This window comes from Mustelus asterias, chromosome 5 (genome assembly GCF_964213995.1).
Source record: "Mustelus asterias chromosome 5, sMusAst1.hap1.1, whole genome shotgun sequence".
In the NCBI taxonomy this organism is placed as follows: Eukaryota; Metazoa; Chordata; class Chondrichthyes; order Carcharhiniformes; family Triakidae; genus Mustelus; species Mustelus asterias.
In genome coordinates, this window is record NC_135805.1 from 62,093,006 (window position 1) to 62,109,876 (window position 16,871).

The window sequence follows — 16,871 nt, forward strand, 5'->3', positions numbered from 1 at the left end:
TCTGCTCAAGAAGATCTCATTTTTGTTCCTGAATGGCCTCACTGTTTATTTAATATTTTATGTATTTATAAATGTTTTGGTTGCTGCAGTTAACTGTATTCAGACAATAGTACGAACTTTAAAGCACAAGTAAAATTGTGTCTGGTAGGTTTAGGAAGTGTCCTTAAGGAGAAAAGAGGGATAGAGGGGAAGTGAGGTTTAAGAAGGGAATTTCAGAGGTGAAGGACAAGGCAGCTGAAGGCACAGTCACCAGTAGAGGAGCAATTGAAATTGCTCAAGGGGCCGTAATTGGAGGAAGGTAGATACCTCAGGTTTTGGAAGGATGAAGGAGGTTATAGAAACAGGAAGAGATGAGATTATAAAGGGATTTGAAAAGAAAGGTGACAATTTTAAAATCAAGACATTATTTCAGTACCTCCAAAGATGTGCAGGTTAGGTGGATTGGCCATGCTAAATTGCCCTGTAGTGTCAGAGGGATTAGCAAGGTAAAATATATGGGGTTACGGGGATAGGGCCTGGATGGGATTGTTGTCGGTGTAGGCTCGATGGGCTGAATGGTCGTCTTCTGCACTGTAGGAATTCTATGAAACTATTGGTCAGCAAGCACAAGAAATGATGGGTGAACAGGACTTGATGCTCATGTCCCAGCTCGCACCAGACTTTTGGGTGGCTTGAAGTTTAAAAGGGTAGACTGTTTAAGACCAACCAAGTGTTCATTGAAATAGTCAAATCTAGAGGAAACAAAGGCATGGATGAGGATTTCAGCAGCAAATGAGCTGAGGAAAAGACTGAGCCAGACAAAGTGATCATAAGCCTTCATGGTGGTGTGGTTATGAGGTTGAAAACTCAGCTTATGGTTAAATATGAAACCAAGGTTGCAAAACAGTCTGGCTCAGCCTCATGCAATTTCCAGGAACAGAGATGGAACCAGTCATGGAGATTAAAGACAAAGGTTTCAGTCTTCACAATATTTAATTGGGGGCAATTTCTGCTCACCCAGTACTCGGTGTCAGATACACGCAACCTGACAATTTGAGAGACATTGGAGGGCCTGAGAGAGGTGGTGGTAAGGCATAACTTGGTGCCATCACCATACTCATTGTCAGATTTTGGATGATGCCCCTGAGGGACAGCATTCGAATGAGGAATAGGAGAGGCCTTGGATAGATTCTTGGGTGGCAGCAGAAGTAACGGTGCGGAATTGGGAAGAGAAACCATTGCAAGTAATTCTCAGGCAAGTGCAATCTTAGATTGGTGGAGAAATTGTAGGAGGATGTGTGGTGAACCATGTTTGGAAGAGGGCGGGTGGTTTACCTTCATCACAGCCACACAATCCACTTTGAGAAATGGATTGTCTTGGATAGATACTTGATCCGAGCACAATATCTGGGAAACTGAGCACCAATTTGGGAAGGAACAATATGTACACGGATTTTGGAAAGTAATAGGACAATCGTTTTCAAGGGCAGAGTGCTTAAGGATTTATTTTGAGGAGAGGGGTGATGATAGCAGATTTGAATTCACAGAGAGAGGACAATTAACAATTTCAGCTAATAGGGAAGGCAAGGTGAGTGGTGGGCAACTTAGTGAGAATATGGCCAGGAGAACAGGAAGTGGGTCTCGTGTATGAATATGATCTCTGAGTGGGCATGATGAGAGAGGAGAGAAACTGGAGAAAAATGCAAGTTCAGGGCTAGGGCAGGGATATCTTTGGAGAAAGTTTGGCTTTGTGGGCTAGGGAAAGGGAGGAATGCAACAGAGGCAGCTGATCAGATGGTGTCAATGAGCACTCTCTTGTTAGTGATAAGGGTGGAGGAGATGGAGGGAGTTTATGATATCTTGCAGTAGTGAAAAGCTTATTAAGTTTAAGGCGACAGAGCACAAGTTCATCTGACGAGTTCCTAACCCTTGGGAGAAATGGAATGTAAAACAGGGAGATAATCTTCCCTTCACATTGGTTGTGTGCAAAAAGTATGGAACACTAAAAGCTTAGACTGAACTACATGTATGTTCAAAGATGTGGTATGAACCAGTACTGTCTTCAGGAATAGCATACATACCATTGTCCAATACTCTCTCACAAGCAATGATAAGGACTCACCCTGTGAAAGCCATTTATAATGCCTTGGTCCCTTGGGAATTTTCTTTACTTGGAAAAAAGGAAGTGTCCTCTCCAGCTGCTGCATTCCTTGCACGTGGAAAATTATTTTTAAAAAGTTGACACGAATGCATCCATGAACATCTGACATGGCAGATTGCCTGAAAGGATCCTGTGGTCTAGAATTGAATCACAGTGGTGACCTTCACTACTAATGGAAAATGCTGTCCTCGCTTTTGAATTGGGAATGGTCTGCAAGTTGATCTGGTAAGAATAGCTTAGCTTGATCAAATACCATTTGATAATGGCAGTGAAGAGTGTACACAGATTATTAGGGCCTAAATGTAGAAGTTTATAATATAGAAGGAGACCATTAAGTCTCTAGCTCTTTGTTAGTGCAATCCAAAGCTAATCCCATTGCTATACCTTCTTCTAGACTTGTATCTTTCTCTCCTTCAGAATACTAATACGTGCATGTGTCCCGACTAAGATACTTTTGTAGCTGCGTGTGGGGCGAGATCCTCCTGCCTCCCAGCTGCATGTTTTCCACTGGTGGGAGGTGGTGTATTGTTTGCTAGTGGCAGAATTCTCTGTTCCCGCCGATGTCGATGGAAATTCCCATTGACGTCACCCCACACTGCGGGGGTGCGCGGCCGGCAGGACTGGAGAATTCCAGCCGCAGTGTGCACTCGGGTACAGTCCTCGTCTGAGCCATACAGCAAAATGGAAACACAAAGGGATTTCCACTGTCAACTGCACATTACAATGCAGCAGCATGGGAAAAGACTGCAGAAAAGTCTTGTGTGCAATGCAAACGTTTTAATTAAAACAAGTAAGACTGGTTCAGTCAAAAATCGTGCAAGTTGCCATAAGAGTTAACTTAAAATAACTATTCTCTGAAATTAAGCTCCTTTGCTGACCAAACCATAGTTTCAAAATCGGTCACATTGCGTATGCCTCATTTTACAAGTCTTGCATTTTCAAAATGAGGGTCCATTCCAACACCAAAACCTCAGAATTGGGCTAAAAATGAATTATATTGCTGTGATTAAAAAGGTAGGATAAAATATTTAATGTGTTGCAAATAGCTGTTGGTGCTTGGAGTTTCCTCTGCATTTGTACCCCCATCCACCTGCAATCTAGGTTTCAAAACTTGTGGAAATATGGACACAGGTAACTGCAGCACACCCAAGTCTGCTTGATATTTTCTGTTTGTCGGTCAAAGTCTCAGCTCTCACAGCTGGCCACATCCTTAACTCAAAAGCTTTGTGAATGGGTAAAACCGGCGAGAAACTGCAGCTCTGTTCTAGTTTCTCCAGGTCAACCAAGTGTTTTTATCAGGGTATATATTCAGATGCATCTCATGCAGAGGCAGCAATCATTGCAATACCATCCAGGAGATTCTATCAATTTTAAGGAACTTGATTTATTATGTTACAATATTTTGTAAGATACTTGTACATTTAGATGTTGCTTTTGGCATAGGGGCATTCTCGTAGCCTCCTGTCCACGTATCCACCTTTTTACACTTCCATTCATGGAGCTTTTCCATCAAGCAATGAGGTTGGTGGATTTCAAGACCTAGTTGATTTCAAGACCAGGTTGGCAAAGGTTTAACTCAACAAATCTCTACTTAAAGCTGCAGCCAGCAAAGCGAAAGCTGCACATTTGTCATTGACTATGGGTTTAATGTGTTCCCCAATTTTTCTGCAATATTCTGAATGACAGCAGCATGGATTTTAAAAGGAAGGAACTTGTAGAACCTCATTAACTGAACAGCAGGAGAAAAATTATGGTGATAAATGGGCCTTAAAAAGAATTGCATATTATGTTACAAATTAGCAGATACATTTGCTGCAACTGGTGCACTTTGATTTAGGCTTTGAGTAGGTGACTGAAAATATTGCAGATGAAATAGGAAAAGCTGTTTTTGCTAACTAACCTTTTCCTCTTTCCTTAGTAATGACTTTTTTTTATCATATCCTGTAACAGCCTCTTTCTCCAGAAACATCCAATTATCTCTTGAACATTAACTGTTTGTGTAATAATTTTTTTATGATACATTATAAGTTATAAATATCAAACTAGTACCATTCAATTTACAGTAGTGCCTTTGGCATTCGAAACAAAGTTGATCTTTTCCGTAATTTTTGAGGCAATTACTTGCTGTTAAAGCTATCGACTTCAATTGGCAGTTATGCAATCTTGGTGGATTTATGCCACTTTGTTGAATTTTTAATATTGAAGTAAAATTGGCAAATAATTAAACAGGATGTTTTTCTATATCTCATGAAGAGCTCTTGTTCATTAACAGTGCTACATGGAGCCGAGCCCCTACCCTTTTACACTGCGGCCCACGCAATGAATTGGTGTTTACAATGCGCACAAGGAGTGGCATACCTACATGGCATGAAACCCAAGGCTTTAATCCACAGGGACCTCAAACCACCAAAGTAAGTTCTTTGTTAATGGATACAAGTATGGCAGTTATTATAGATTGTAACAATGAGTAGCATTAGGATTTGCACAAGCCCTTGCAACAGTTTAGACCTTCCTGGGCTTCATGCTAACCAAGTTGCTGTGAAGAACATAAGGAGCCAGAGTAGGCCATTCAGCCTGTCAAGCATGCTCCATCATTCAATACGGCTATGGCTGATCATCCATTTCAATGCCTTTTCCCCACAATATCCCCATGTTCCTTTTATGTTATTAGTGTTTAGAAATCTGTCAGTCTCTGCTTTAAACATACTCAGTGATTGAACTTCCACAGCCCTCTGGGGGTAGAGAATGCAAGTATTCCCAACCCTCTGAACAAAATGATTCTCCTGATCTCAGTCCTAAATGATTTCCCACTCATTTTGAAATAGTGTGCCTCGGTTCCACTCTCTCCAACCAGGGGAAACAATTACTGCATCCACCCTGTCTATCCTTTTTAAGTATTTTGTAGGTTTCAGTGAGATCACCTCTTATTCTTTAAAACTCTAGAGAATACAGACACAGTTTCTTCAATCTCACTTCATACGACAGTCTCACCATCCCAGGAACAAGACTGGTGAACTTTCGCTTCACTCCCTCTATGGCAATAATGCCCTTGCAGCAAGGAGACCAGAACTGCACACAATGTTCCAAGTGCAGTATAACCAGTGTTCTATACAATTGAAGCAAGACTTCACTACTCCTGTGCTCAAATCCTCTTTCGTGAAAGGTTTACACACCATTAGCCTTCCTGATTGCTTGCTGCACCTGCATGTTAGCTTTGAGTGATTTTTTTTTTAATGAGGACACCTAGGTCCCTTTGTACATCTACACTTCCCAATTTTTTCCCATTTAAGAAATATTCTGCACATCCATTCCTCCTGCCAAAGTGGACACCCTCACATTTTCTACAATATATTTCTATTGGCCATGTTCTTGTCCACTCATTTAAGTCTATCCAAATTCTCTTGAAGCTGCTTTGCATTTTCCTCAACACACATCCCACCTTGCTTTGTGTCATCTGCCAACTTAGAAAATATACATTTGGACCCGCGTCCAAATCATTCTTGTATGTTGTGAACAGCTGGAGCCCATGCACTGATCCTTGCGATACCCCACTATTCACAGCCTACCTTCAGCTGTCTACGCCTTATGCTCTGGAATTCACTACCCATGCACGCCACATCCCTTTGAACCCTTCTTTCAAATCTAACCACCTAGTTGCCCCAACTAACTAACGTGATGTCTATTTATTGCTGAATACACTTCTATGAAGCACATTGGAATATTTTGTTCATTGATGGTGCTCTATAATTGTAAAATGTCATTGTTTACAGACTGGACATTCAGTGACATATGCATGATATTCCAGGTACAACAGTTGACACTTTTTTGTAGCACTCATCACAGAAACAAATACATCTCAAAGCACTGCTGGATGCAGAGTGAGAGGAAATAAGAGTAAAGAGTTAAGGTAGAAAAGCGGTGAAGGATTTGTTGGAGAGGAGGGTTTTTAGATGGCTATTGGAAGCGCAACTAGGTCTTGAAATCAGTTTGCTGGGAATGGAGGTAAAAGGAGGAGTGAAGGAAATATTTGATTTAGTATAGGTGAGGCCATGAACTTCATTCTGCATGTGTTGTCATTTATGGTGTGTGAATTACTCTAGGAGAGCATTAGGCAAATCTAAGATGATAAGCATGGATTAGAAAGGTAGGAGCAGAGATGTACACTGGAAGTTGTAAAAACAACAGATCTTGGTAATGGAACAGACTGAAGTGTGCATTTTCTCACCAGGGATTACTTATGGGAATCTATGGAATTTTAAAAAAATTTAATTGAACCCATTTGGGAAGAAATTCATCTGCTCATTTTAGGTTGGCTCATCTGGCAGCATGCTTGACTCTGAACCAAAAGATTGAGTTCAGCTCTTACTTTCTAGGATTTAAAGTACATAATCTAGCTTAACACTCAAGTGTAGTAATAATGGAGTGCAGAATTGTTGAAGGTGGTATCCTTCTGATGGAACTTGTATATCTGCCTATCAGATGCTTTAAATGGATATTAATAACCCCATTGCAGTGCCAAAGAACAGCCCCATGTGCTGGCCAAAATCCCTGTCAAAAACAGACGATCTAATCATTCACCACACGTTCATTTATGGGATTTTGCTGTGTATAATTGGTTGCCATATTTGCCTACATAATAGTGATTGGGCTTCGATGTAACTTATTGTATAAGAAGCACGTTGAGACTTCCGAATGGCAGTTAATGTGTTGTCTTTTCAAGGTATCCCTTTGTTTAATTTTTTTTCCTTTTGTGCTGAATAATGAAAAACATGTTCTGAATCCCTGAATGTAGATTGCTAATATTTCCAATCCTGTGTTTTACTGTGACAGCTTGCTGCTGGTTGCTGGTGGAACAGTTTTGAAGATCTGTGACTTTGGTACAGCATGTGACATTCAAACTCACATGACCAATAACAAGGGAAGCGCTGCTTGGATGGCTCCAGAGGTTTTTGAAGGTGAGCATTGACATTTGTTCAGATGTTAAAGCTTTCTCTTGGTGGATAGAGGCATCACTGCTCTAATAAACCAGAGGAATCAAATACCGCAGCCTTCATGCTTGGTGGGAATTTCCTAGATTAAGTGAAGGGGGTTGTGGGAGGAAGCGGTGGGTGGGAGGAGCGGGGGGGGGGATTTGGGTTTTTCACCACTGACAGGATCCAGAGAATCCTGCTCGAAAGAAGCATGCATAGATATTTCACTACATAAGATAATTTGACTTGTCTCTCCTGCAAGAGAGGGGAAACAATTCTATTAGATACAGACAAATTCAGTAGTTGGCTCCAATATTGGATTCTCCTGAAACTAGTCTGGCCAAGGTCAAAAATAAGTTCTCTATATTGATGCAGACTGTCTTGAATAACATGCAATTGGGCCATTTTGATTTATTGAGTTTACTTGATCTGATGAGAGAACATTTATCTTTTGAAAAAGGTTTGGTCAGAGATTTTGGAAACAGCTAAAGATTACTATTAAAAGTGAGTTTTGAAAAAACTCAGCTGGATAATGTTAGGACTGGGTTGGAGTACTGAAGCTATCTTATTGGGAGGTCTCAGCCTGCTTCTGTCTGGATTCAGTTCAACCCCAAATTTGCAATACCACTTTAGTATCAGAACAAAGCGGAAATCTCTTCACAATGATGATAAACTAATCATTTAAAGAAACGTCAATTTTGGTGTGTAGGAACGAACCCACAATTAGCAATCCCAAGCCTTTTTTTAAACTGGACTTAGTATTGCCAATAATAAGAAAATGGGATAACTTTTTGATTTGCCGACAGTAACAGCCGTCACTTGATTCACCAGAAAAAATATTTTTGAAAATTCTATTTAAGTTGAAGTTGAAAGCTAGAACATAAGAACTAGGAGCAGGAGTAGACCATCTGGCCCCTCGAACCTGCTCCGCCATTCAATAAGATCTTGGCTGATCTTTTCATCGACTCAGCTCCACTTACCCGCCCATTCACTATAACCCTTAATTCCTTTACTGTTCAAAAATGTATCTCTCCTTGCCTTAAAAACATTCAATGAGGTAGCCTCAACTGCTTCACTGGGAATGGAATTCCACAGATTCACAACCCTTTGTGTGAAGATGTTCCTCCTCAACTCAAGTCCTAAATCTGCTTCCTCTTATTTTGAGGCTATGCCCCCTAGTTCCAGTTTCACCCGCCAGTGGAAACAACTTCCCTGCTTCTATCTTATCTATTCCCTTCATAATCTTGTATGTTTCTATAAGATCTCCCCTCATTCTTCGGAATTCCAATGAATATAGCCCCAGTCTACTCAGTCTCTCCTCATAAGCCAACCCTCTCAACTCCAGAATCAACCTAGTGGATCCCCTCTGCACCCCCTCCAGTGCCAGTATATCCTTTCTCAAGTAAGGAGACCAAAACTGTACACAGTACTCCAGGTGTGGCCTCACCAGCACCTTATACAGCTGTAACATAACCTCACTGTTTTTAAACTCCATCCCTCTAGCAATAAAGGATAAAATTCCATTTGCCTTCTTAATTGCCTGCTGCACCTGCAAACCAACTCCTTGAGATTCCTGCACAAGGACACCCAAGTCCCTCTGCACAGCAGCATGCTGCAATTTTTTACCATTTAAATAATAGTCCATTTTGCTATTATTCCTACCAAAATGGATGACCTCACATTTACCAACATTGTACTCCATCTGCCAGACCCATAGACTATCACTATACTATCTATATCCCTTTGCAGACTTTCAGCATCCTCTGCACACTTTGCTCTGCCACGAATATCCTGGCTGGGAGTTTTGCTAGTGCAGTTCGGGTGGGTTTAAACTAATATGGCAGGGGGGTGGGGATCAAAAAATTATGTCTACAAGTGTAGAGGCTGGGGACGAGCTTGGGGCCAGTACAAGACTGGCAAAGAAGAAGAGCACTCTGGGGGAGGATGACCTCACTGGGCCTGGAGGTCTGGAGTGCATCTACTTCAATGCAAGGAGCGTAGCAGGTAAGACAGACGAACTTAGGGCCTTAATGCTTACGAGGAATTTGGATGTGGTTGCAGTGACAGAGACTTGGTTGAAAGAGGGACAGGACTGGCAACTGAATATTCCGGGGTACAAGTGTTTTAGGCGAGACAGAGGAGGGGCCAAAAGAGGTGGGGGAGTAGCAGTATTAGTTAGAGAGCATATTACAGCGGTGCAGAGGGAGGACAATTCAGAGGGGTCGTGTAACGAGTCAGTGGGTGGAGCTTAGAAACAGGAAGGGTGCAGTCACTATGTTGGGGGTATACTACAGGCCCCCCAACAGCCCAAGAGCAGTGGAAGAACGGATATGTCAGGAGATAATGGATAGGTGCAGGAAAAATAGGGTTGTTGTAGTGGGAGACTTCAATTTCCCTGGTATAGACTGGAAATCGCGTAGGACTGGGAGTCTGAATGGGGAGGAATTTGTAAAATGCATACAGGAAGGTTCTTTGGAACAATATGTAGATAGCCCGACTGGAGAGGGGGCTATACTGGATCTAGTACTGGGGAATGAGCCCGGTCAGGTCTTCAAAGTTTCGGTAGGGGAACATGTGGCAAATAGTGGCCACAATTCTGTTAGCTTTAGGATAGTGATGGAAAAGGATGAGTGGTGTCCCAAGGGTAAGGTGTTGGATTGGGGGAAGGCTAACTTTAGTGGGATTAGGCAGAAATTGGCAGCTGTTGATTGGGAGAGGTTGTTTGAGGGTAAATCCACATCTGGCATGTGGGAGTCTTTTAAGGAACAATTGTTAAGGCTGCAGGATAGGCATGTCCCTGTATAAAAAAAAAAAGAAGGATAGGAAGGGTAGGAAGAGAGAACCGTGGATAACCAGGGAAATTGAGGGATTGGTCAAAAAGAAAAGAGAGGCGTACGTTAGGTCCAGGCAGCTAAAAACGGAGGGAGCTCTGGAGGAATACAAAGAAAGTAGGAAAGAACTCAAACGAGGAGTTAGAAGGGCAAAAAGGGGTCACGAAATGTTCTTGGCAGACAGGATTAAGGAGAATCCCAAGGCATTTTATTCATACGTTAGGAACAAAAGGGTTGTCAGGGAAAAAATTGGACCTCTCAGGGACAAAAGTGGGGAATTATGCTTAGATCCCAAAGAAGTAGGGGAGATCTTAAATGAATACTTTGCGTCGGTATTCACAAAGGAGAGGGATGTGTTGACTGGGAGTGTCTCGGAGGGGAGTGTTGACCCGTTAGCGAAAATCTCCATTACAAGGGAGGAAGTGTTAGGTTTTTTAGGGAATATAAAGACTGACAAATCCCCAGGGCCTGATGGAATCTATCCAAGGCTGCTCATGGAGACGAGATATGAAATCGCTGGACCTCTGATGCAAATCTTTGTCTCGTCACTGGACACAGGTGAGGTCCCAGAGGATTGGAGGATAGCTAATGTGGTCCCGTTATTTAAGAATGGTAGGAAGGATAACCCGGGAAATTATAGGCCAGTGAGCTTGACATCCGTGGTAGGGAAGTTGTTGGAGTGGATTCTTAGAAATAGGATGTATGCGCATTTAGAAAGGAATAAACTCATTAACGATAGTCAGCATGGTTTTGTGAGAGGGAGGTCATGCCTCACTAACCTGGTGGAGTTTTTTGAAGAAGTGACTAGAATGGTTGACGAGGGAAGGGCCGTGGATGTCGTCTATATGGACTTTAGTAAAGCATTTGACAAAGTCCCTCATGGTAGGTTGGTGCAAAAGGTTGGATCTCATGGGATAAAGGGGGAGGTGGCTAGATGGGTGGAGAACTGGCTTGGTCACAGAAGGCAGAGGGTGGTAGTGGAAGGGTCTTTTTCCGGCTGGATGCCTGTGACTAGTGGTGTTCCGCAGGGTTCTGTATTGGGACCTCTGCTGTTTGTGATTTATATAAACGATCTGGAAGAAGGTGTAACTGGGGTGATCAGTAAGTTTGCGGCCGACACGAAAATGGCTGGACTTGCAGATAGTGAGGAACATTGTCAGAGGCTACAGAAGGATATGGATATAGGCTGGAAATTTGGGCAAAGAAATGGCAGATGGAGTTCAATCCAGATAAATGCGAAGTGATGCATTTTGGTAGAACTAACGTAGCGGGGAGCTATACGATAAATGGCAGAACCATAAAGGGTGTAGATATGCAGAGGGACCTGGGTGTGCAAGTCCTCAGATCCTTGAAGGTGACATCACAGGTGGAGAAGGTAGTGAATAAGGCATATGGCATGCTTGCCTTTATAGGACAGGGCATAGAGTATAAAAGTTGGGGTCTGATGTTGCAGTTGTATAGAACGTTGGTTTGGCCGCATTTGGAATACTGCGCCCAGTTCTGGTCGCCACACTACCAGAAGGACGTGGAGGCTTTAGAGAGAGTGCAGAGGAGGTTTACCAGGATGTTGCCTGGTATGGAAGGGCTTAGTTATGAGGAGAGATTGGGTAAACTGGGGTTGTTCTCACTGGAAAGACGGAGGCTGAGGGGTGACCTAATAGAGGTGTATAAAATTATGCAAGGCATAGATAGGGTGAACGGTGGGAAGCTTTTTCCCAGGTCGGTGGTGTCTTTCACGAGGGGTCATAGGTTCGAGGTGAGGGGGGGAGGTTTAACACGGATATCAGAAGGACGTATTTTACACAGAGGGTGGTGGGGGCCTGGAATGCGCTGCCGGGCAAGGTGGTGGAGGCGGACACACTGGGAACGTTTAAGACTTATCTAGATAGCCATATGAACGGAGTGGGAATGGAGGGATACAAAAGAATGATCTAGTTTGGACCAGGGAGCGGCGCGGGCTTGGAGGGCCGAAGGGCCTGTTCCTGTGCTGTATTGTTCTTTGTTCATCTTAGTGTCATCTGCGAATTTTGACACACTACACTTGGTCCCCAACTCCAAATCATCAATGTAAATTATAAACCAATGCAGTCCCAACACTGATCCCTGAGGCACACCACTAGTCACTGATCATCAACCAGAAAAACACCCATTTACCCCCACTCTTTGCTTTCTGGTAGTTAACCAATCCTCTATCCATGCTAATACATTACCCGTAACACCGTGCACCTTTATCTTATGTAGCAGTCTTTGGTGCGGCACCTTGTCAAATGCCTTCTGGAAATCCAGATACACCACATCCACAGGTTCCCTATTGTCCACTGCACATGGAATTCTTTGAAAACATTACACCAGATTAGTCAAACATGACCTTCCCTTCATGAACCCATGCTTCGCCTTACCAATGGGACAATTTATATCCAGATGTCTAGCTATTTCTTCCTTGATGATAGATTCAAGCATTTTCCCAACTACAGAAGTTAAGCTAACCAGCCTATAGTTACCTGCCTTTTGTCTACTCCTTTTTCAAACAGCGGTGTCACACTTGCTGTTTTCCAACCTGCAGGAACCACCCCAGAGTCCAGTGAATTTTGGTAAATTACCAGTCGTGCATTTGCTATTTCTCCCGCCATCTCTTTTAGTACCCTGGGATGCATTCCATCAGGACCCAGAGACTTGTCTACCTTTAGCCCCATTAACTTTTTCGTGATAATCGTTTCTAGATCCTCACCTGCCATAGCCTCCCTGTCATCAATTTTTGGCATGTTATTTGTGTCTTCCACTTTGAAGACCGACACAAAATACCTGTTTAATGCCTCAGCCATTTTCTCATTTCTCCAGTTATTACATCCCCCTTCTCATCCTCTAAAGGACCAATGTTTACTTTAGCCACTCTTGTTCGTTTTATATATTTGTAGAAACTTTTGCTATCTGTTTTTATATTCTGAATTAGTTTACTCTCATAATCCATCTTACTTTTCTTTATAGCTTTTTCCGTGGCTTTCTGCTGACCTTTAAAGATTTCCCAATCCTCTCGGTTCCCACTAATCTTTGCCAGTTTATATGCATTTTCTTTCAATTTGATACTCTCCTTTATTTCATAGAATCATAGAATCCCTACAGTACAGAAAGAGTCCATTCGGCCCATCGAGTCTGCACCGACCACAATCCCACCCAGGCCCTACCCCCATATCCCTACATATTTTTCCCACTAATCCCTCTAACCTACGCATCTCAGGACACTAAGGGGCAATTTTAGCATGGCCAATCAACCTAACCCACACATCTTTGGACTGTGGGAGGAAACCGGAGCACCCGGAGAAAACCCACACAGACACAAGGAGAATGTGCAAACTCCACACAGACAGTGACCCAAGCCGGGAATCAAACCCAGGTCCCTGGAGCTGTGAAGCAGCAGTGCTAACCACTGTGCTACCGTGCCGCCCAGATTTCCTTAGATATTCATGGCTGATTATCTCTTTTTCTACAGTCCTTCTTTATCATTGGTATATACTTTTGCTGAGTACTGTGAAAGATCGCTTTGAAAGTCCTCCATTGTTCCTCAATTGTCCCACCATAAAATTTTTGCTCCCAGTCTACCTCAGCCAACTCCTCCCTCATCCCTTTGTAGTTTCCTTTGTTTAAGCACAAGACACTGGTATTGGATTTTACCTTCTCATGCTCTATCTGTATTTTAAATTCAACCATACAAAACACGGTCAAATGTACAGAATCAAGAGGTACAGCATATTTTAAATGTATTCATTGTGCTGAAGTGTTCTCGCAAACATTGATGAATACCATTAATGGATCCTTTAAACTTAAAATAATGTTATTTTTGCTTGATGCAGTCATGTGATGTTTTCACAGTGAGCTGTTGAATCTGTGTTGCAGGTAGTAATTACAGTGAAAAGTGTGATGTCTTCAGTTGGGGTATTATCCTTTGGGAAGTAATAACTCGGCGAAAACCTTTTGATGAAATTGGCGGCCCTGCATTTCGCATCATGTGGGCTGTCCATAATGGTAAGTCCATATTTCAAAAATGTCCTTTTGCCTTGTTTGTGCCATTAATACGGTAACCTTGAAATCGGAAGCTTCATCTGCTCTAATAGTAACAGATATTCTTGCCTCTTTAGAGTTGAGTTAAACTTCATTGAACTTAATTTAATGTTTTGAATCGTTTGGTGCATGAATTTTGAGTTTGCGTAGTGTTTTTCTTGACCTCAGCATGCCTCAAAGTCCTTCACAATCAGTGAAGTACTTTGAATTGTTGTCACCATTGCAATGTCGGAAACAAAACAGCCAATTTGTGCACAACAAGGTCCCACAGTGGCAGTGGGATAAGTGACCAGGTAATCTGTTTTTTAGTTGGTTGAGAGGAAGCGACTGGCCTGGAGAGGAGCTCCTCTACTTTTGTTGAAATACCGTTGTGTATATTTTGCGTCCACCTGAAAGGGTAGATGGAGCCTTGATTTAATGTCTTAACTGAAAGTGGATCGATGGTAGTGTGGCATCCCCTTAGAACTGCATTGGAGTGTCAGCCTAGATTATGTGCTCAGGTTTCTGGAGTGGGACTTGATCCCCTAACCTTATGACTCTGAGAGCCAAGGCTGACTCTTCCGTCCTTGTCTAGCTTTTTATAATAAATGCAATAACTTATTTGAGATATGGACTCTTAATTTTGAAAGGCTAGGAGGAAATGTCCCAAACCATGTCAATATTACCAACTTTCAAAGTATATGAAATGACATGACGTACTCCCTTTTTACAGGTAATGTACTCCGTTTGAAATTTCATACTGATTTAGGATTTCCAGTGTTTTCGCAGTAGTCTGTTTGCTATTTGGTGTTTATTTAAAATTTTACATCTTCATTGCTCCGATAGTGAACAAGTAAAAATTTAGCTGAAATGGAAGAGAAGGGACTTTGCACCTGGCTTTGGATAGCCAGGCATTTTATCTTGTGCATTCACATTGTTTTGACTAATGAAGAAAGTTTTAAGAACAACGATTATCCACAATTGAATTTAATAAGTATAAGAGTCAAATATCAGGTTTAGAAAAGTTCCAAAAACTTTATTAGCTGCCAGTGGGATCCCTAGAAGTCTGAACCTGGTTCCCAAGCTCCATAATCTTTTTTTAAAAAGGAGGAATGGTAAAAGGTGAAGCCTCATGTAGTTATAAAAGGTGGGAAGACTATTAGATCCACAGCAACTTTTATTTTTGTGAAGGGGGAGAAAGAAGATTGCTTAAAAATCAGATTTTTTATTGATTAATCAGGATTGAATTTTAAATAATGCAACAATGCATTTTTAAAAGACCAAGTTCCTACTGTGTTTAATAATGCAAGTTTCAGCTTCATTGTTTGCCACACCAGCCTTAATGGAAGTGGTGAGAATGTGGAAATTGCTACCACGTGATGCGGTTAAAGCCAATAGCATAGATGCATTGAAGAGGAATCTGGATAAGTACATGAGAGAGAAAGGAATAGATACTTTCATGGGGATAAGGTCGGAGGATGCTTGCATGGAGCATAAACAAACGAGTCTCGGGAAATTTTTCCAGTTCCTCCATTCGTTCCTTTCTTCCTGCACCCACCTCCCCAAGAAGAAATGTTGAATTTCTCAATTGAGAAGTTGGAAATTTGTGTAATCTTTGTTCGATGGCAGTAATGCATTGACGCTGGGCTATAATTTTGGCTTTGTAAAATTGATCAAGTAATAAAACCTGTCTTAAATTAGCATTTTTCAGATTTGCTCCATTCATCTCGTTTTAGGTACTCGACCACCTCTAATTAAAAATTTGCCGAAACCTATCGAGAGTCTAATGACTCGCTGTTGGTCAAAAGATCCTGCACAACGCCCCTCAATGGAAGAGATAGTAAGGATAATGACTCATTTAATGAAGGTAAGTTTCTACATTTAATGTGTAGTGCTGACAAGGTTCCAATAATTATGTTCAATCATCTCTGATAGTCTGCTTTTTTACTCAACTTCAATTGTGCTATTAATAAATGTTAGGTGATTCATATCGGACCATCAGAATGGGAGTTCTGGTATTCCCCTAACTTATAAGCTCGTTTAAAAGTGGAGTGTGAATCCATAATCTTATTAATTTTAAGGACGCCACCACCTGAGCTAAATTACCCTTTAAGTGATCCAGTTGGCTATTTGACAAAGGTGCATCAAATGATGGTTGAGCAATGGCACTCCAGGCAAATACTTGAATTTATTTTGTTTTGTTTATAATCAGGATCAAGACATCTGTGATCACTGTGGGCATATTGTCCCTGTAGTTCTGAATCTTAGTACATAAATGTCTAAATATAATGTGTCACTTGTGGGAGACTTGTGAACATGTCACTCAAAGTAAGGGTCTGTTTTAATTCTTTTATGTTCAGTATTTTCCAGGAGCTGAGGAACCTCTTCAATACCCATGCCACTACTCAGATGTGAGTCAGAGTAACTCTGCCACAAGCACAGGTATGAAACAGCAGTAGATTAATAATTTGAAAGGGAAAAAGTTTTTTTTCAACTGTTTGCCAGGCTGCTTGATGGCAATATGTATATTCACTCCATGGAAAATAAAAGGTTAGTCAATATTCCAGTGGGAGTTTATTTACCAACCAGGGTGAATGGTAATAAATCCTGTTTCTTTAACCGATTACTGAGGAAGAACAGTCTTCGCCACGAAGACTGTCAGATGTCCAATATTTTGTTGGAACGTTTGCATATTAAGTGGCAAAGCAGATTAAAGAGCAAGAATTGAAAATTCTATATTGAAGAAGTGTTATATGCAATGGAAACACACTACTATCAACCATTCCCTAATGCAAAGGACCTGATATTTAAAGACCTGGTGGTATTTTCATGGGTCTCATGAGCTGATGCAGTTGGATCTCCTTTTAAACACTTAATCCAACAAGGTCAGATTCC

General features: G+C 41.7%; 1 protein-coding gene across 2 annotated transcripts in view; it reads left to right on the forward strand.

Annotated features, from left to right (window-relative positions):
• map3k7 (mitogen-activated protein kinase kinase kinase 7) overlaps positions 1 to 16,871 on the forward strand; it is a 115,848-nt gene that overhangs the window by 41,594 nt on the left and 57,383 nt on the right. For both annotated transcript variants that reach the window (XM_078212664.1, XM_078212665.1), the window contains exons 5-9: positions 4,413 to 4,551; positions 6,971 to 7,095; positions 13,833 to 13,961; positions 15,713 to 15,843; positions 16,337 to 16,418. In XM_078212664.1, the coding sequence (XP_078068790.1) occupies positions 4,413 to 4,551; positions 6,971 to 7,095; positions 13,833 to 13,961; positions 15,713 to 15,843; positions 16,337 to 16,418 (606 nt within the window). The remainder of the gene's footprint in view (positions 1 to 4,412; positions 4,552 to 6,970; positions 7,096 to 13,832; positions 13,962 to 15,712; positions 15,844 to 16,336; positions 16,419 to 16,871) is intronic.